The 18,625-nt window shown below is 38.0% G+C and overlaps 1 protein-coding gene across 8 annotated transcripts in view; it reads right to left on the reverse strand.

Moving 5' to 3' along the window:
• Positions 1-201: 201 nt before the first annotated feature.
• Positions 202-18,625, reverse strand: part of fli1 (Fli-1 proto-oncogene, ETS transcription factor) — a 65,333-nt gene continuing 46,909 nt past the window's right edge. For 6 of the 8 annotated variants that reach the window (XM_038296847.1, XM_038296846.1, XM_038296848.1 and 3 more), the window contains 5 exons: positions 12,534-12,602; positions 4,144-4,203; positions 3,673-3,732; positions 2,710-2,757; positions 2,051-2,580 (listed from right to left, as the gene is read on the reverse strand). In XM_038296847.1, coding sequence (XP_038152775.1) covers positions 2,051-2,580; positions 2,710-2,757; positions 3,673-3,732; positions 4,144-4,203; positions 12,534-12,602 — 767 coding nt within the window. Of the gene's footprint in view, positions 2,581-2,709; positions 2,758-3,672; positions 3,733-4,143; positions 4,204-12,533; positions 12,603-18,625 lie in introns of all 8 variants that reach the window. The other 2 variants (XM_038296845.1, XM_038296852.1) reach the window with 1 other exon arrangement.

The following is an 18,625-nucleotide window of genomic DNA, read 5'->3' on the forward strand; positions in this document are numbered from 1 at the left end:
AAGTTTGCATTTTTGACCGAGGTCAACTCGTATTAACTCTCTTGGCTTTTTATACTGTGTCATATATGAAAATAACTCTGCATAATTTATACAGTAAGTTGCTTTAATGCCTAGTTGACTGATGTTTATAAAATACTAAAAAATAGGTCTGACAAACGCACAGCGTTTGCGAATCTGAGGATTTCTTTGTTTCATCTCGTCGTTTTTGTTCTCGAAAAAAAAAAAAAAGATTTTCAAGTGTCTATTTTCAGTGACTTTTTCATAATTTCTGAAATTGACAGTTGAAAAAATGATTATGGTTGTAATTTTGACGCACTTTTACATGACAATGTTTGAAATTCTGACTTGAGATTCGTTTGCATTTTGCTAGGCTTAAAGATCAGTGAGACAATTATGACCAAACATGCAGCTCTCATGCTAAGATCAATCCTTGGAAGAAAAAAGGAAGAAAAAAACACTCCAACATAGTTTCTGTTAGTGAGAATTATATGATTCATCGCTTCTCTGCACCAACCTGTGCCATACTGGTTGGCCTAGAGATACAAGAAAGAACTTGGCAGATTCTATTGTTAGAAAATACTTTAAATAAAAATGGTTGATTTTTTTCATAAACATTTATTTTTCTTTGGAAATTTAGTTGTGCAATGGTAGTTGATAATGATGGTATCATATGGATCAGCAGTTGGAGCCTAACCCTACCTCTGCAAGGACTTACTGCTATGTTTTCCAGCACCTTTTTAAAACATGATGAAGAATTAATGCCATTTGGACAGAAAAACAACAGCCCCTAAAATGAAGGCTAACACAGCCCCGAAAAAGAACTACATACTCTAAAATTACTATCATGTTTCATGGCAATATGTGGACATGCATCATCAGATTTCTTAAAAAAACACATCTGACATATTTTGATTAAGGCAAAGGCCTTTTCTTTTAAGTGTTATTCACAAGCCAGAAGACATTCACATTAATACTGATATGGTCGAGCAAAATAGCCTGGCTGAGAGAAAGAAACAAGGCAAACACTTAGCTTAGTGTGTACTGTAGCCTTCCAAAAAAATAAAGAAAAAAACAAAACAAAACAAAAATAGAGATATACATTTGAACTGGGCAGGAACTATATTTGCAAATCACCCCTAATAAATCTTGACTTATCTTCCACAACACAATTGATTTAACTCTATGTTTAAGGTGTGCTCATTACCCATTATCTCTCTCAGCTTCACACAAAATACATGGAAAACATTCTTTAAGCAACTGAGTTGACCCAGGTTCAGCAGAAACATACAGCGCTTCATTCTACGGCATCTAACTCCTCTCAAGCCTTCCAGTTTTGGAGGATAAATTACATGGCGGCACGGTGAAATGCATGTTCCAGTCGCCAAATTTCATTCAGTGCTGAGAAAAGTCCCTCTTGCAAGATCTCCTACTTGTCTATTGGAGAAACATATGTACACAAACCATCTCTCTCTTTCACACACACACACAGACACACAAAACCCCCAAAACATGCAAATAAACAGAAAGGCAGAAAGAAAAACAGTGGAAAAACCCCACAAGGTAGTAGATAAGCGGCAAAAGCTGATTTTTTTAAGCAAAGTGTACAAACTGTACTGAGAAGGACAAGATTGAGACCCAAGTGATAGGCCCATGTCGGCTAAGGTAGCATGAAAAATAGGCTGACACACTCAGGTTCAAGACCATTCCTTTGGCTTCGGGACACTTATTGGCTTAGAGGTGAAGTTATCCAGAGAGAGTGGAAAAGACACGTCCAAGAAACTTAGATGTGCATAAAGAAAAAAAAAAAACAACAACTGACAAACAGTCATAATAAGTAGTATTCCATTATAGACCAAGGTATCCAGTTTTTTTTTATAGATTCTTACATGAAAAAACCTTCAATAAACTAGTCTTTATTGAGGAACAGCATTTCTTAAGATGATTGTTTCCATCGATTCAGTCTTTGGCATTACAAAGAGTGCAGGTCAGCAACTTTGGTGGGGGGAGAAGGTAGGTTTTAGAAGTTGGTCATTGATCAGTGTGGGTTGTCCTAATAGTAACTACCGAGATGGGATGGCACATGAGTGTTAGGGTGGCGAGGAACATTTGGGTTAGGGTAGATGCCTGCAGTGGGTGAACTCCAATACTGAGCAGTGGGTCCGAAGAAATTGGAGGAGGTGACTGGCATAGATGGAGGGTGAGGGGATACAAAGTTGACCTTTTGCTGGTGGGCATGGTAGGAAGGCACATAGGCTAGGTCCGACGGGTATTTATACATGGATGACTCGGTAGGGTGTGGCTGCAGCGCCTGAGCAATGCCATGGAAGTCGAACTTGTAGGCATAGCGTTTGCCATGCACTTTTGTCATGATATTTTTGTCATAGTAGTAGCGCAGCGCACGGCTCAGCTTGTCGTAGTTCATGTTGGGCTTGCTCTTACGCTCACCCCATCGCCGCGCTACCTCATCTGGATCTGTCATCTTAAATTCTCCATTGGTCCCTTCCCAAGTGATGCACCCTGCATTGGCACTGTCAGACAAGAGCTCCAGAAGAAACTGCCATAGTTGGATTTGACCTGAGCCTAAGGGTGGATAGAGGTACAAATCTTGGTTAGGTACAGTTAAGGTCTCGACAAAGTTCGTTGTACGTTATGCTGACTAACTTAAGGTTTGGTCCAGCTTAGAAGTCTTGAACATGTCAATAATCTTACCTGGGTTGGCGAGACGACTACTGGTAGGGCCCAGGATCTGGTAAGGATCTGTGGACAAATAAAAAGTTTAAGTCTGCAGTCAGATTTCTTCTTATGGTCCAACATCATTATTTCATCTTGAAAAAAAAAAGCTAAAAGCTCAAATTTATACCATGTCACAATTCAACTGTTTATAAAGGATTCTACTCAAGACATTAGCGGTATCAGTATCATTATCGGGTACCCTACTGCAGATGAACAGTTTGTTAGTTATACATAATGTCAAATCACTTATTGTATAAATATAAAATGATTAAATTCCTTAGAAAGGAATGAAAGTTACAAATAATGATACATTCTATTTTTAGATAACTTGACATTACATCTAATCTTCTTTTCTTTTGGCAGGTTTAATGTTCCTCAGTATCATAGGGTTGTTTTCCACTGTTTTCTTTACAAAAGGGTGTGAGTTGTTGTTCATTCCTTTTTAAAATACCTCAGAGGTGTCCTGTTAAATTTAAGGCATACTTGAACAGGTCATACTTCTCAGGTTTTCCTTCAACAAAAACTAGAAACTTCTTTGGAAATTATAAATTTCCATATTGGAATATTCCTTCAGCAGATAAATTAAGTGCTTCAGGGGTCTATATATATATATTTATTTATTGATATCTATTTTTTTTTTTTTTTTAGAAAAACAACTTTCTTTTGTGAATATATCCTTTTTGAAAATTTACTTGTTTGATTTATTTATGTCCAACTCTCTGAAAATCAAGAGAAACCTCACCAATAATTATGAATAAGATAATCATGATAATCCTTTAGCATAGTTCTGTTTGTTCACCTGTGGTATTATAATAAAGCAACCTTTTACTTTCTAGTCTTCTATACAGTTTTAGGAAAGACATTTATTCGTAATTATATAGACTCTGAACAAAGAAGTTCTGAGTCAAGAAGCAGAAAAGATGCAGAGTAAGCAGTTACCTGGCTGAGCTCTGGGCTGCTCAGTGGATTTGGTCACATTCTGAGGAACTACAGGGGAGCCTGCATGGAGGAATGCAATTAATGGATGATGATGACATAGAGAAGGAGGCATAAAATATTTTAGAGAAGGTGGTCAAGGATTACAAGACAACATGTCTTGAATGCAATTAAATAGATGTTCAAGATAAATGGGAAAGTTGCTTTCTTCTGTAACCGTTAGGAGTCTTTTTTTTTTTTTTTTACAATCTGAGACTGTTTCTGTCAGTAATACACTTCCTTTGGGTTAAACTCAGTATTAAGCTATTCTAGCATTATTATGAGATGTAGTATATCCATTGACAAAGTTTAGTTTTGCTATGTACTATAGAAATTATCCCTTCTCAGAAGGTTTCAAGCACATATTCATAAAAAAAAATACTAAAAACATAAATTGAATTAAATTGTTTGACATTTTACTGTATGTGATCTTACCTTTGCCACTGTGCATGTTGTTAGACCACCCCGTCCGCCTTACAGCATCATATGAAAGATCTAAAAAGAAAAAAAAGAGATGAGTAAATTATATGTTGTTTAAAAAAAAGGAGATTACTAATTAACTGGATGCAAAAGGGAAGTATTTTAGTTGCCCAAAGTGCAGAATACTGTTACAATACTTCAGATTTCGTCAAACCACAGTCCTAAAATCCCTCAATGTGCACATGGTTAAATAAAAAATGTCCACTCGTAGCTGATCATAAGAATGCAGCCTTAACAGGTGTCAAGTCGTCTTAATAAATCAATCAGAATAAAATTAACGATATTCCCCACAGGATATCTGGACATGCTGGTGTGGTTTAAGCTTGCTTTAGTGGTTAACATTTAGATGGCACAATCTTTGAGAAAGTTCACATCTTGCAACACACTTGCCACAAATTGCTGATGCAAATGAACAAATAACAGACACACTAAAGACACACACTTTAACAGAACAATAGCCGGACAAAAACGTCCCACTATTAGCAGCTTCCATGAAGCCTTTGTCGAAATGTGAATTCACCTGCATGGATACGCCCTGTCTGCTTTGTGTCTGTGTGCCGTGTGATGCTGGACAGGTTCCATCAAAAAATCTATCATTCTGACACAAGTGCATGCAACAGAAGCTGTGGCAATGTCTAAAATGCCCTGGCACAGTCAAAGTGCACCTGGCTGGTGCCCTTGATTGTTTGTATTATTACAGACTTAAACAGATCAAATAGCCACCAGAATGCATGGAAAATATGATGTTTATTAATGTCTAATTTGATTTACTCTTTTGTCAAACATGTTATCTTCAGTATTAGCTCTGAGAGCAAATCTTTATTATTAGTAGTTAAGCAGTTTGTCCTTCAGTGGGAAGAAAGACGGAGCCCCTGTAAAGTTGATAGCTTTGTGAACAACAAGATGTCTGAAGGCCAAAAAAGTATTTCATTTATCTACAGAGAGTACAGAATTTTTCAAAAATAATAATTATTTAACTGCATGAATTAAATGTTGGAATAGGAAATTAATGATCAGCACGAACTTGTCATTGTTATCATGTCATTTTTGAAACCACATTTTAAAACCCTGGTATGCCAGTGTATTGGCAAACAGAGCATGCTCAACTTGAATGATTTAAAGATAAAACATTTTCTTTAAAAGTACCTTTGATGGAGGGACAGAGACCATCAAGGACAGAGTGAGAGCTGTCGAGATGGGAGGTGACTAGGCTATGAAAAAGGACAGAGGTGTTTTGATGGCTGAGGGAGGGACAGAGGTGATTTATGGCAGGAAGGTCATAATAAGCAGAGAACACAATTATTTATCTGGAATTGATATGAGATAGTGCTTTTGAGGATGGCAATTTCTGTTTTATCTGAGTTGAGTTTCAGAAGGGTGTTGGGAACAAGGAATTTAAAGCAGAAAGGTAACAGTAGATATGGAAGGGAGGTTTTATGGATTACATCAGGGATTCAGACTCATTAAACATACATTACATCAAGGATCCACCCATTGTCTACACCTGCATACCGGTGCAGGGTTGCAGTAGGGACAGATTTCTATCTCTACAGTAGAGACAGACCCACACATCGGCCAACATTTTTGGTCGATATCAGAGTTTTTATCAGGTATCAGCATCAGACAATTTATTTCGGCCGATTCATGGCTGCATTCTGCAGGCCTGCCTTGAGATCATTTGAAGGATATTCATTGCCGTTCACTTCATTTACTCTCCCTTGTTAATGTTTTGTTTGATTTATTAACGAATGTTTCTTTTCTGTTTAAACAGAGACTAATATAACATTTTTTATCAATTCATAAAGTTTTTGATTTAAATAAAGGAAAAACAGCAATATCAGCTCCAAGAATCGTCCCCAAAATATCCGCAGCAGAGATCAGGGATCAATGTATATCACAGGCCGGCAAAGAACAGCTACTTAAACTAACATGCATATTTTTAAACTGTTTGAAGTAACTGTTTGAACCAAGAAAAAAGTCAGTCATCCAGAAGCACATTTACAATCTATGTAGACCTCTTTGTTGATCATATTTGCCATATTTCTGACAGTCTATGTGCTTTTTGCCCTTTGTTTCTTTGTGGGTGCAGAGTTTAGTTATTTTGAACTGAACAAGTATTGAAGATATTTTTGGCTTCTTATAATGATGTTGGGATACATTTATATCTCACTAAAACCGATATATCTGCAAAACTAAGCTCTTGAATACTTGGCTTTATACAATACAGAAGGTCACTTACTATTGATTGGTTGAAGAATGCTCAGTTTTTTTTCTTCTATTTATCCCTTCAAATATCATTTAATATTGAGGAATTAATTCACATCAATTTGATTGAAACCTAGTTGACATTAAATACTTATCTGAATATATCTTTACTGTAAGTGAGAAAGTGTGTGTTTGAAAAAGCACCACAGCAATACATCTATGAAGTTGTAGATGTTTTCCTGCACAATGCAATACTGCCCTCATGTGGAGAATGGTATCGTAATATTTCTGATGCTTGAAAATTTGCAAGTATTTAAATATTGATATTTTCACTCTAGTCTTCACCAACATAAACTTGTAGTGTAACTTTTTAAAGACTCATTCCGTGAGCAAACACCTAAATTGACAAACTGACCCGGTGTCGCCATAGAATATGAAAATGTCAAAGGACTAGTAGTTGTTAGAGTTTCCCATTCTTAATTAGCATCATATACCCACAATGGGAAAGTTTCCTGATCCTTGGAGGCTTATCGGTCTCATCATCAGTTTCTACACTTCTTAACTTTTAGCCCATTCCTCCAATATCTGCTGTCAATAGAGATGTTTTATGGCATCTGTGGTTCTTTAGAGGAATCGAGTGAATAATAAAAAGAAAAAGGTTAAGAAAAGTGACAGCATAGTTAAAGGAATGATATCAACTTTCAATGGAAAAAAAGACAAATGGATAAATAAACAAAATGCAAAAAATGGTAGAGGAGGCACAAATAGTGAGAGTGCTTCTTTGGTTCAGAGGAGCTGTCAGGTTCAATCTGGTGTGGGCCGACAGGATAGCCAAAGACCAGCGACTGGGGGAGAGTCCTAGGAGACTTGTGTTTCCTGCCTGCTTCTCCTGCAGACAACCTTTCTTTGTTTTACTGGCCCTTTTTTCCCCTTTACTCACTGCCAGCCCCCCCTCCACCACACCTCACCCCCGCCAACCAATCCCCATCACCCTGCAAAAGAAAATCTCCCAAAGGGGGCTACCTCGGCTGCCGAGAGGGCTTAGGAGTTGGTGGAGGAGGAGAGGTAAAGAAATCCCAAACGGTGAGTTGCAGACAGATAATAAAGGGCATGAAAAAAGGCATGAAAGAGGGGAAAGCAATAAAAAAAAAACACTGAATCAGACAAAAAGTAACTCTGGAATTCGAAAAGAAAACAGCGGCAGCATAGGCAGTGACTGTCTAGTAAGGGTAGAGGGATGCCTGGTTGTTTCATGCTTTCAGGATCCTAACACCTACTAGAAATTATTTTTGTGTCTCATGATAACACTTTAAAAATGACTGCAAAAATCTTGATTTCTTTGAACGACTAAAGTTTATGAACCGTTAAGGGCTGTAACTTCACACACACTTTACCATGTGAAAGTTAGGGAAGTGGAAGTGAAACTACATAGGAGAAGGAAGGAGCCACAGATGCATGAAATACAAAGCCCCAGTGATTGTGTGAGGGGGCAACCGTGCAAACACAAACAAGAAAATGCGTACAGAGATCAGCCTCGTCCCCACCCCGTATCCCCCTCCTTCTGCCTTCATTTTTCCAGACCTCGCTCTGACTGAGACTCGCGCCAGTTTCCACTCTGGTCTGGGGTGTGGTGCATGCTCCTGGGAGACTTCAACTGGTGGACCAGTTAGTCAAAACAAGACCTGAGCGCTCCATAGAGAGGATGACAGAGAGAATCACAGAGAAAAGAAGAAATATAAAAAGATTGAGAAACTGAGAGGAAGATAGAACAACAAAGCCAAGAGACTGAGGCAGAGACAAAGAGCAGAAGTATAGACTCAGGCCATGGACTAATTTTAACATTGAGTTTGGGCCAGAGAGCAAGAGAGAGAGAAAGAGAGAGGGACCCAGACAGGCTAAACTTTTTTAATACCCATAATACAGGTGCTTTAAAAACCATCTGTGAGGAGACAGAGCCATAAAAGGAGGAGAATAATGACAAAGTAAAGTAGTTAACCACAAAATGGGCAGAAGGTGCTAAAAAAATACAAGCCTACTAATGTACAAATATTCAAAGACCACTTTTTACATGTAATTGAATTACTTTAAAATGATGGATGTTCTAAAACATTTTCTTTATTCTTAGTCCAACTAATCCAGAACTTTTGCCCATTCTTCTTCACAAAACTTAGAAGTTCAAGCTTAGTCAGTGTGGAGGGATAGTGTCTGTGGATATATATCTTTGAGTTCTTGCCAAAAAGGCTCACTTGGATTTAGGTTTCCAGCTCTGACCAACTTTGCTGTCTATGTTAAAGGAAAGCAGGTCCACAGCATGATGCTTCCATGACCACTTCTCATCTTAGGAAGACAGTGTTCCGCTTGTGTGTTTAGAACCCTGCACAAAGCTTCAGAGAAACCCAAAATATGTATGATTTATTGCTTTTTTTTCCTCTCCTTTATGAAGGCTAGATTTGTGAACTGCAGGACTGATGGTCGTCCCACCTGAGCAGCACCCTTGCCAGCCGGACAAACTTACTTGGTCTGTAGGTCAGTCTGGTAAGACTCAGACTCTTTAAACTAAAACAGACCAGACCAATCAGAGCAAGAGAGGCCGGGTTTTATACTTTCATTATGGCTAAAATTACCCACAATGCAACAACACTTTTCTGTAAACATAGCAGTCAAGATTGCAGCCACAACACAGCAATGTTTTAAAGAAACATTTTATTATGTCCAGTTGAGCTGAATAGATCTTAAAAACATCAACTACTGGCAACTATAACAGCTCTTCTTTAAAAGAGATATTTTTTAAGCCATCTGTAGTTCTAACTCTTTTCCACTGACGGTTAGTCCTGCCTTAGTCCCACCTTTAAGATCGGGCTCTACCAGCTCTTTTCTCGACTGTAACATTACGTATAGGTCATAAGTTAGTCTGGCTAGCCAGGCTACATAAGCAGCGGATCCCTGCACCTCCTCCATGGACCTTGAAGTAGCTTCTCTGCTAATCCCTAGCCCTCATTGTCAGGCTTCTCAGTTGAGCTATATGACATTATCGTGCCTACTTCTTTTGGGGCAATATATCTTGTACGATATTTGCCAAACTTTATAAAAACTGTTGCTAAAATAAAGATTATGATGATGACTGGTTAATCAGTGCTGGCCCAATAGTTTACTCATCTATCCTGTCTCCCTTGGTCTCCACAATAGATGAATGCAAAAGTTTGCAATGGATATTGTTTTGGAATATCTGAGGAAAAGGAGGCTGAATTGCTGTGGAGAACTATGAATTATTAAATTCTTATGCTAGTCATGCACAACTTTGTGTTGGTCTGTTTCATAAAACCCAGATATGATATAGTGAGATTCACTGTTGTGATGTAGTAAACTTTAAGTGAAACTTTAAGTATATATATATATATATATATATATATATATATATATATATATATATATATATATATATATATATATATATATATATATATGTCCACGATAAAATCGCAGACCAAGAGCTTAAATGCACACATTCACAGACACACAGATCCTTTCATAGCTCCTGCATTCCGTGTTTTATATGCTGTCTTTTATTCATAACATTGCCTTTTACACCGCAGAATCTGGTGCAGATTAAGGGTTGTCTCCTGCCATATACTTGTGCTTACTCTACCTCAAAGAGCCTGTATGGTATTTGGCTGATCTCACAAGGCAATATGAACATGAACATCTGGCAGCGCTCATCTGCACAGACGTTGATAATGGGTTCTCAAGTAAGGCACCTTTTATTTTCAAGTCCCAAACGTAAGCTTATAATCCTGACATTTTGTCCTTTTGTTTTATTTTAGCTTTTTAAAACTGTTTGCACCACAGTAACATAAATGTTCCATAAGTACACTAAAATAGCAGCAAGGATATTGAGTCACTTTTATTCCAAAAGGTGGAATATATAGGCCAGGGTCTCTGCTTACAGTCAACGCAGACGCTGGTGTTACAGGAGCCCATTATAGCAATCACCTCTTGTGAAAGGGAAATGCTTTCGAAGGGAGTGACCCGCTGTTCCTGCCAGTCCAAATACCTGGTGCTGAGAACCAGGAAGACCAGGGTCAGGGGGTGACAGAGCAGAATCTTATCTGGCCTGTCCATTGGTCTATTAGTTTGAAGCTGTGTAAGAACAAGTCCACAGCCGGGTAACTCTCACCACAGGGCTAGATAGAAAAAGAGGCATAGGGCATTCTTTAACACTTATCAGAGCTAGTATTTCCTTTGCCACTGCCTTGATAGGGCCCCTCATCCTGTAGGCGAAGCTATCAGTGTTATTGCAGTCATTTCTCTCGTCTCTGGTGGTGACACTCTATAGCTGATGTAAATGATGTTTTTTTTTTCTTTCTTAGAGATATGCAGCCAGTGCCTATTCCAGTTGTGTCAGCACAAAGTAATGTTTTTCAGGGGAAAAGCCATCAAGAGGAAAAGGACAGTCATTCTGAAAAGCCCTGTCCTTGGAACTCTTGACTCTGACTTTTTAAAAGCAGTAACACTGGAATAAACAAAACAAAACAAAAAAATATATATAATTTTTTGCTAACTTTATTTTTAGTATGAAAAAAAGCATTTATATTCCCAACTTGGTCACTGTTCTGTAGAAAAAAGTAGTCTAATTTGCATCCATGCCATTGAAAAGTTAGAAGCATTTTATAGCACTTCAGCCTAATATAACATTTGTAATTTTTATTCTTTGTCATTCTTCCATTAAGCAAATGTCCATATTTGTTTTCTTAATTGAATATTAGCTGTCTTCTTTTGACCATAGTTACCTCTAATATTATATTCTCCCATCCATAAAATGAGACTAAACCAAATCCTGCTGCAGTTAATCAAAACTGCTGAACTAAGTTGTCTTTAAACAGGAATTGGCTTAATATGATCCATGTTGTCTGTATGCAGTTTGTGTAGCGTTGGTAATAAAAAATCACACAAAACTACCGGTGTGATGATGTTTTTTGAGACAATGTCTGGACAGCAGTTTGTTCAGATTGTTTTTTTGTTTTTTTTATCTTAACATTAATTTTTGACAAACTGGATGAATTGTTTATGGTTATAAGTTTACACTTAGCAAATACATGCATATCTAACACAAATATGTTTTGCACTTTCTCCACTGCAAAGTCTTCCAGCAGAACAGCTGGTCCCCATAGAGGCTGGTGGGTAGATATTACTGATGAAATAGTCACACTGATTTCTCTAGCATCCCCCATCCCCACAACTACCCCCCACCTCTGCACTTTGGGTGTGAAAGATGTCTGACAGATAATGTTCCTCAGGTGCAGCTTGATCTCATATGCCTGAAGAAACACTATACTGTATCTGTATCAGATGGTTAAAATAAATCCTATAGGAACATGTTCCTCTGTTATCATTATTAATATTTTCATATATGAAAAATACATAACTTGCACACACGTGGTTTCACAATTCTTGCAAATGAAGCATAGAGTTCATGTGGGAAAAAAAAAATGTGATCTTCAATGTAATTATTTCAAATTGAGTCTTTAAGTTGCATTTTAAAACTTCATGTTGCTAAAGCCCATCATGCAACATACACTCATTTCCATCCAGCCTCCCCTGTTGTGTACAATAAGCACACAATGTTGCTTCAGCACCTGTCTACCATGTCTGCTCTTCCAGTAATCAGTCTCCTTTAAATAATCACTGTATTTGAAGTCTGTTTGTGCACGTTTGGTGCTTTGGAAAAAACTAATCAGCGCTCTGTTCTTGCCGAGTTTGTTAATATGGCTCTATTCAGCTATTCCATTTCTAAGCTCCACTCTGTTGTCACGGCATTCAGGTAGCTGTTTTGAATAGCACAATCTGCTGGCTCATATCACCTCAGCTACACAAAAGCCGCACCTGCCTGGAGCATTGTCCTTTGCAATCAGCCATTGCATATGCTTTGCTTCTGGTGATTGGGCTGTTTTCCGAAGTGTGCCGTTGCTTTGTGTCCTCTTGTTGTTACATGCATCGATAACAATGGCAGGAATTGTGATCCAGAGTCCCATTTAAGATTCATCACAACATTTTCTAACCAGATGAGTATTTTTCCATATATCATATTTAATCAGATAACAAATAAAACATGATTTTGTTTTTAAATAGAAAAACGTCTTTACCTTCTTTGGCAGCCAAACGCGGTGATGCGTCAGTGTGAGATGGTGTATTGTAGGATAACGATGAGCTACCTGTAAAATAACGAGACAACAAAATTAAATCCTACTCATTTCCTACTCAAGTGTGGGTGTTAAAATTACAGAGCGAGAAACAAACACACATTTTTCATAGTGTTTTTAAAAAAAGTCACTTTGTGAACATTGCATTGAATGTTTCTGCCTCAACAATGAATTTCAAATGGAAAGCAACTGGTCCATACAAAGTTGAGACATCTTCAATGAGCTGCCAGCAGGTGGCAGCAGAAAACTCATGTCCATTTCATGTAATGCCATTGAATTCTTGAGTTGCATTGGTTTTTATTTCAAAATAATATAAAAGTGTTTGAAAAAAGTACATCCAACCCAGAGTAAATCAAATACAGCCCACATGCGAGGTGCTTAAAATGTAAAGAAAACCCCCTCAGTGCCTGTCTGTGTTTTCCAGTACAAGTGCTCCTCCTGGGAGGCGAGAGTCCTCATATGGCTGCCTATTCACTTCACCTTATTGAGCAGAACTCTGTGCCACATTCCTCCACTTACACAGGCACCCTGGGCGGCACCAAAATGCTCTCTTAATTTTAGCCGCCCCGAGGCATAAATCAGCGAGTGGAAAAACAGACCCAAAAAATCCACAGAGAAAACACAAGAGCAGTTAGTGCAAAGAGACTGCAAGCCAAGATTTAACACTAAGATGACTGAGCACTGGGAGGATACCTTTTCTGAATGGAGCTAAATGAAAGACAACCTTAAGTACGAATGGAAATAAAAGCCCAGCCGCATTGAGATGTTTGCTTGAGATCTGATGCAGGATCCTTACCTAGTGTGTGCTGATGGTGGTGGTGGAGGGGCCCGTCGTGGCGAGCTAGGGGTCTGTTTTTTTAAGGGGGTGGCTACAGAGGTGAAACACTGGGGTTCTCCTCAGATGCATTTTAACCTCGAAATACCCCACCCCTCTCTGTTCTACCTACTCCGCGGCACCCCCAAGGGTCTGGGTCTAGTTTAGAAAGCTGGGGGCCTTAGAACAGGGGAGCTATTGTGTAGGAAAGGGTCCCTCCACAGCAATCAAACGCAGCTCCCCATACAAAAATAATTCCACACGTTCAGTATAAGCATACAGAGGCTAAGGAGCCACCAAAGCAGTGTCTTTAGAATGAGGGTAAAAAATGTAGGAGAAAAGACACAACCAATGGGGAGGGAAGGGAAATGAAGGGAGATGGAAAGGACCGTTAACCCTTTTCCTACTGTGCGCCACATATGTGGGCTGACCCAGACAGGCAAACAGGCAGCATTGCAGAGCAAACCTCAAACCATCCCACAGAGAAATTCAGGACCTCCGCATGGCTGAGAGTGAGAGTGAACGAGACAGAGGAGGGAGAGACCACAGCTGACTGTTTGGTGGAGGAGAAAAGTTGGCTGTGCTGCCTATTTATTTGCACGGCCTCTTCCTCTTTTAGAAAACAAACATGTCCTGGTAATCTGACAGCACAGTGGGATGGCTGGCCAGCCTTTGAAACCCTTACTCTCCCTTTGTGTCTTTACTAACATCTGTTCAGAGTCTGTTAGATTACATAACATCTACAAACAATTTTCTTTTCTCCCCTTCCTCTGACTGATGGGTCTCTCAAAAGCAATGCTCCAAAGTTTGAGACGCTTAAAACAGACATAATCTTTCTCCAGCCTTATTTGTAAATTACCAAAAAAAAATCCACAATGCCTAATCTGTAATGCTGCATTGTAACTTTAGTCTGAACACTGCCCGGTTTTGAACCCCTTACCACGTAATACAAGGCAAATTGGCTCCAGCCATCCATTAAGCTCCACAGTACAAAACTCCATTTATACCAGCCTTAAAGAAAGAAGTATATAAAAACAGGGCTATTACTAAAATATGTACAATTCATTGAAAAACTAATGCTCTTTTGCTAGTTAATTAAAAGCCTTTGACAAAACCTAGATCGTTATATTTTTTACACTAATGTCTTTTTACCTACCCTATTACCCTATTAAGATTGCCTTAGTGTTTTCATGCACGTTATTGAAGTTATGGTCTTTCCATAAGGTTGAAAAAGATTTCCGGCAATATTCAAGAATATTCTAATGTATAGTTTTTAAAAAAAGTAGTGAGCAATTTTTCTAACCAACCATGTAGGTTTCTCCATCTTTTCTGAATCCAGATTAGTAGGGGAACTTCTCCTCTGAGAGCACCAAGCACATCAAACTTCCACCAACTAAAAATTACAATCTCAAAACCATTATTGTTTTTGAATGCTATTCATTTTATCTTATTTCCAAACGCTCTTCATTTTCCATTGGGTAAACAAGCCATTAATACACAAGCCACTGAATAATTACTGATAAATCGTTGTGAAAGGTGGCACCACCTATTGGTAATCTGCTGTGAAATAAGTTATTAGAACAGAAAAAGTCTTTTCAATCACATGTTAATAGAAATAACTTTCACTGATAAAAAAAAATGAAACATTTCCAACTTCAGTTCTCATAAAATGTTATTTTTTTTATTTAAAAAATGCTTTATTTGTTCTGTTGTCAGTATGTGTCTCAGACAGGAACATTATTAGTGGTATACCACCTCATATCTCTATTTCCAATCTAAATAAGCAACTGCTAAAGTTTCTAAAATATCAAATTCATAAATTGTAATGTTGTTTTTATGACTAAAGCTGTTTTAGGAAGGAGGAAGTTGACATTTCTGTCTGTTGAACAAGCTGTTAATTTTATTTTTTATACAAAACAAAGTCACTTAGAGGATTGTGTACTACAAGGTAGACAATAACTGTTCACTGATTTTTTTCCTGTTTCAAATCAGATATTAAGGTACAAATTTTCCAATAAAGCTGACAATGTATTGGAAAAACCTGCAGTTTAAAATAAAATCCACAACCAGCTCCCTACAGACTGCCCACTTTAACAACAGATGGTTTTACAACTTATCCTAAAATTTAGATTATTTCTGTTGTTACTCTCTAAACAACAGTAAAAGAGTTGAATTTACTATTCAGTCCAGTTAGTAAAACAATAATAGCATGTTAAAAAGCCAAATAAAAAAGTGTTTGAATCTCTACACCCATTACTCTCAAGCTATCGTACAGGTATACCAATTGGTACTAAACATTTTTGTATTACTTATTTATAAGTTGAATCCAAAAGAATTCAAAGTTTGGGCTTAAGTTTGATGGGCTTAAGTTGAAGTAAACATTTTTGAAGCATATGAATCTTCTACTGAATAAGTGATAGATATTTGGAAGCAGAGTGCACTATAGAAAAAAAGGCCCATCACCTTGGTGGCATATAAAGAAACACAAAAAAAAGTTAGACAAATCTCTTTTTTTTAGATTTATTTAAAATTAACATTTATTTTAAGTCCTGGTCTATAAATTATTGTTGCTAAACCCCAATGCTAACAATTAAAAGTAATCTTTAAGTTGTACCAACTGATGAGGACATTTTATCCAAGAAAGTGCTAACCACAAACATTAAAAAAGCTTTAAAAGGTCCTGAAATATATGATATATGTGAAAATATCTGCAATAAAAAGTCAGCTGGTGCTTTTCTATTTGGTATAACAGTGGTTGCATTTTTTTAAAGACAGATTGAATAACTTGGCTTGTCAACTAATGAAAACCAAAAGAAATAGAATAACTGCAGCAAATCTAAAAATAATAGTAATGTATATTCCCATAATGCAAAAAAGGACTACCAATACATTTCTGGTGGTTTTATCTATGAAAAAACTAAGCGTGACCTGGCATAAATGAAAAATTTTAATTCACAGCATATCTGTCTCCCATCATAAGACACCACTTCCTTCTAAACCATTTGTTAATATGTGGTCAAACAACAGAGCTGTCACTTAAAAAAAAAACACCAAAAAACCCCGTACACAGTTAGAAGTGACATGAGACGTTAACAAAATTGAAGCTTTGGTACATGGCATAGAAATGACATTCTTGTAAAACAGCCAAGACTGCTTTTGAACAGTTGCAAATAACTACACCTCAGACCATATTAGGCTTGATGACAAATACGTTGGGTTTTCTTGGAAGTAACTGTCATGTATGATGAGCAGTCAAAAAAGTGTTTACAGCATAAATCCAAAACACTCTCACATGCATACCTCTGTAAGCCATTTATAGTAGGTAAAAGTTTGTTAAACTCTGCTTTGCTTCTCACCTTTATCAGCATGAATCATAGCTTAAAAATGTATAGAAATTCATTTTTACTCTAACAAGTAAACAATTCAGTTTCAACAACATTTAAGGCCATAAAACATTTCCACCTTTCATTCCATTGTGTGTACCATTCTTAATGAATTCTTAAATATTTGAATGAATGATAGTACAATCAGTATAAAATCAACCATCTTTCAAGAAAACTGTGACCAAGATTTGTAAACTCCTTTACTCTGATACCCCTAAGAGTAATCAAGGGTAAGAAAGTCTCTTCTGAAATTACCTTATAAGTAAAGAGAGAGTGTTAGTGTATCATTTAATCTCTTTCTGAACGGTTCTGTTCTGTGTGGTCTATGAAATTATAAGAGAACAGAATAGAACAAAGAAAGCTAATTTGCAAAACTAGCAGAGTTTGGATATCTACCGACATTCTCACTTCCGAACATCCTATTTGCACCACTGATTTACAACAAATCTACACTTTACACATATACAACTTTCCTTCTAATACTTAGCCCTATAATAGCATTCAAACTACACTCTCTTCTTTTTAAGCCTATCAGAATATTCTCCATATTCATCCGTCCTAATGCCAATTAATTCCTGCATTCCAGTAGGCAAGTGAGCAGCCAGACTGCTCTGTTATGGTGGCTGACAGAAGACAGCTAACAGTAAAGGGCTCATGGCCAGGCAGCAGAGCCCCTCCACAACAGTGATAATCTGCCAATGAAAGAACTAATGCAAGGGGAGCTCAATAAAATTGTTGTGAGGGGAGACATTGGAGGAAGAGAGAGCAAACTCTCTAGACCTCCTTTTTTCCCTACTCAGCCTGCGAGCCCAGATGTTTATGGTCTGTATAAACTATTGAGGGCTTGAGAATGTCCCCCCTCCACCCCACTCCGAAGTGAACAGCAGCAGCAGTGCAAGAAGCCCAGACTTATCACTCTCCCACTCCTTCTACCTCTCTGTCTCGACTCCCTCACTGTAAATCCATCCAGGCGCACAAGCAACGGCGACAGCTGGGAAACAGAACTATTGGTACTCTCCACTGGCTTTCATTCAGAGACTTTTCAAACCATTTCCATGCTCAAAAAAAAAAAACCTTTTCCAGTTTGTCCATTTAACTGATTCATCATGCTTGCAACCTGCTGTTGTTTTCCACAATATTTCACGGAGCTATTCCTTCATTAAGTTTGTGCTCTAATGTTCATTTAGAATTACAGCAGATCAATTCACAGTTTTCACCCTAATAGTCCCATCTGGTTTCTCCTTTCCAACCCCCCACCCCCCTCCTTGTCAGAGGATCCAAGCTCTTGCTGTCTGAGGTTTGCTGCTCCGCTCCGTTTCCAGCACATGTGGTATCAAACCGACCTACATGGGTGCGATAAAGCAAACAGTCCACAGTCCCTCCCTGACAGACTAATTTGAACAAATTCTCAAATTGCACTTCAAATTGAAAGCACATTGGGGGTGTGGGCGGCCGTCGCTTATAAAAATCCCAATAAGTGACCAAGAACGAGGCTAAAATAATATGCATGCCAGCAAGCCTTGTTTGTTGTAAGCAGCTGGGTAGCTGGACAGATGTTCAGCTCGTGCCCACGGTTGAATCCGCAGGGGTGTTTAAACATTACTGAGTCTGACGTGGCAGAGATGTTTTGTTATGGCACAGCTATACATAGGGTGGGGAGATTTCTTCTCTACGTTTTCCGCCAAGAGTCTCAATGACGTAGAGGAATGCTCATCAGAGGTACAAAAAAACTGGACCAAATACACGCATGGTAAAGATACATATTTATAAAATGACAATTATTGCACCGTCAATGTTTTATGGATCGGAGGTAATATTTAAGAGGAATCAGTTGTGGC

Source organism: Cyprinodon tularosa, unplaced genomic scaffold, assembly GCF_016077235.1.
Source record: "Cyprinodon tularosa strain WSP-4 unplaced genomic scaffold, ASM1607723v1 ctg379, whole genome shotgun sequence".
In the NCBI taxonomy this organism is placed as follows: Eukaryota; Metazoa; Chordata; class Actinopteri; order Cyprinodontiformes; family Cyprinodontidae; genus Cyprinodon; species Cyprinodon tularosa.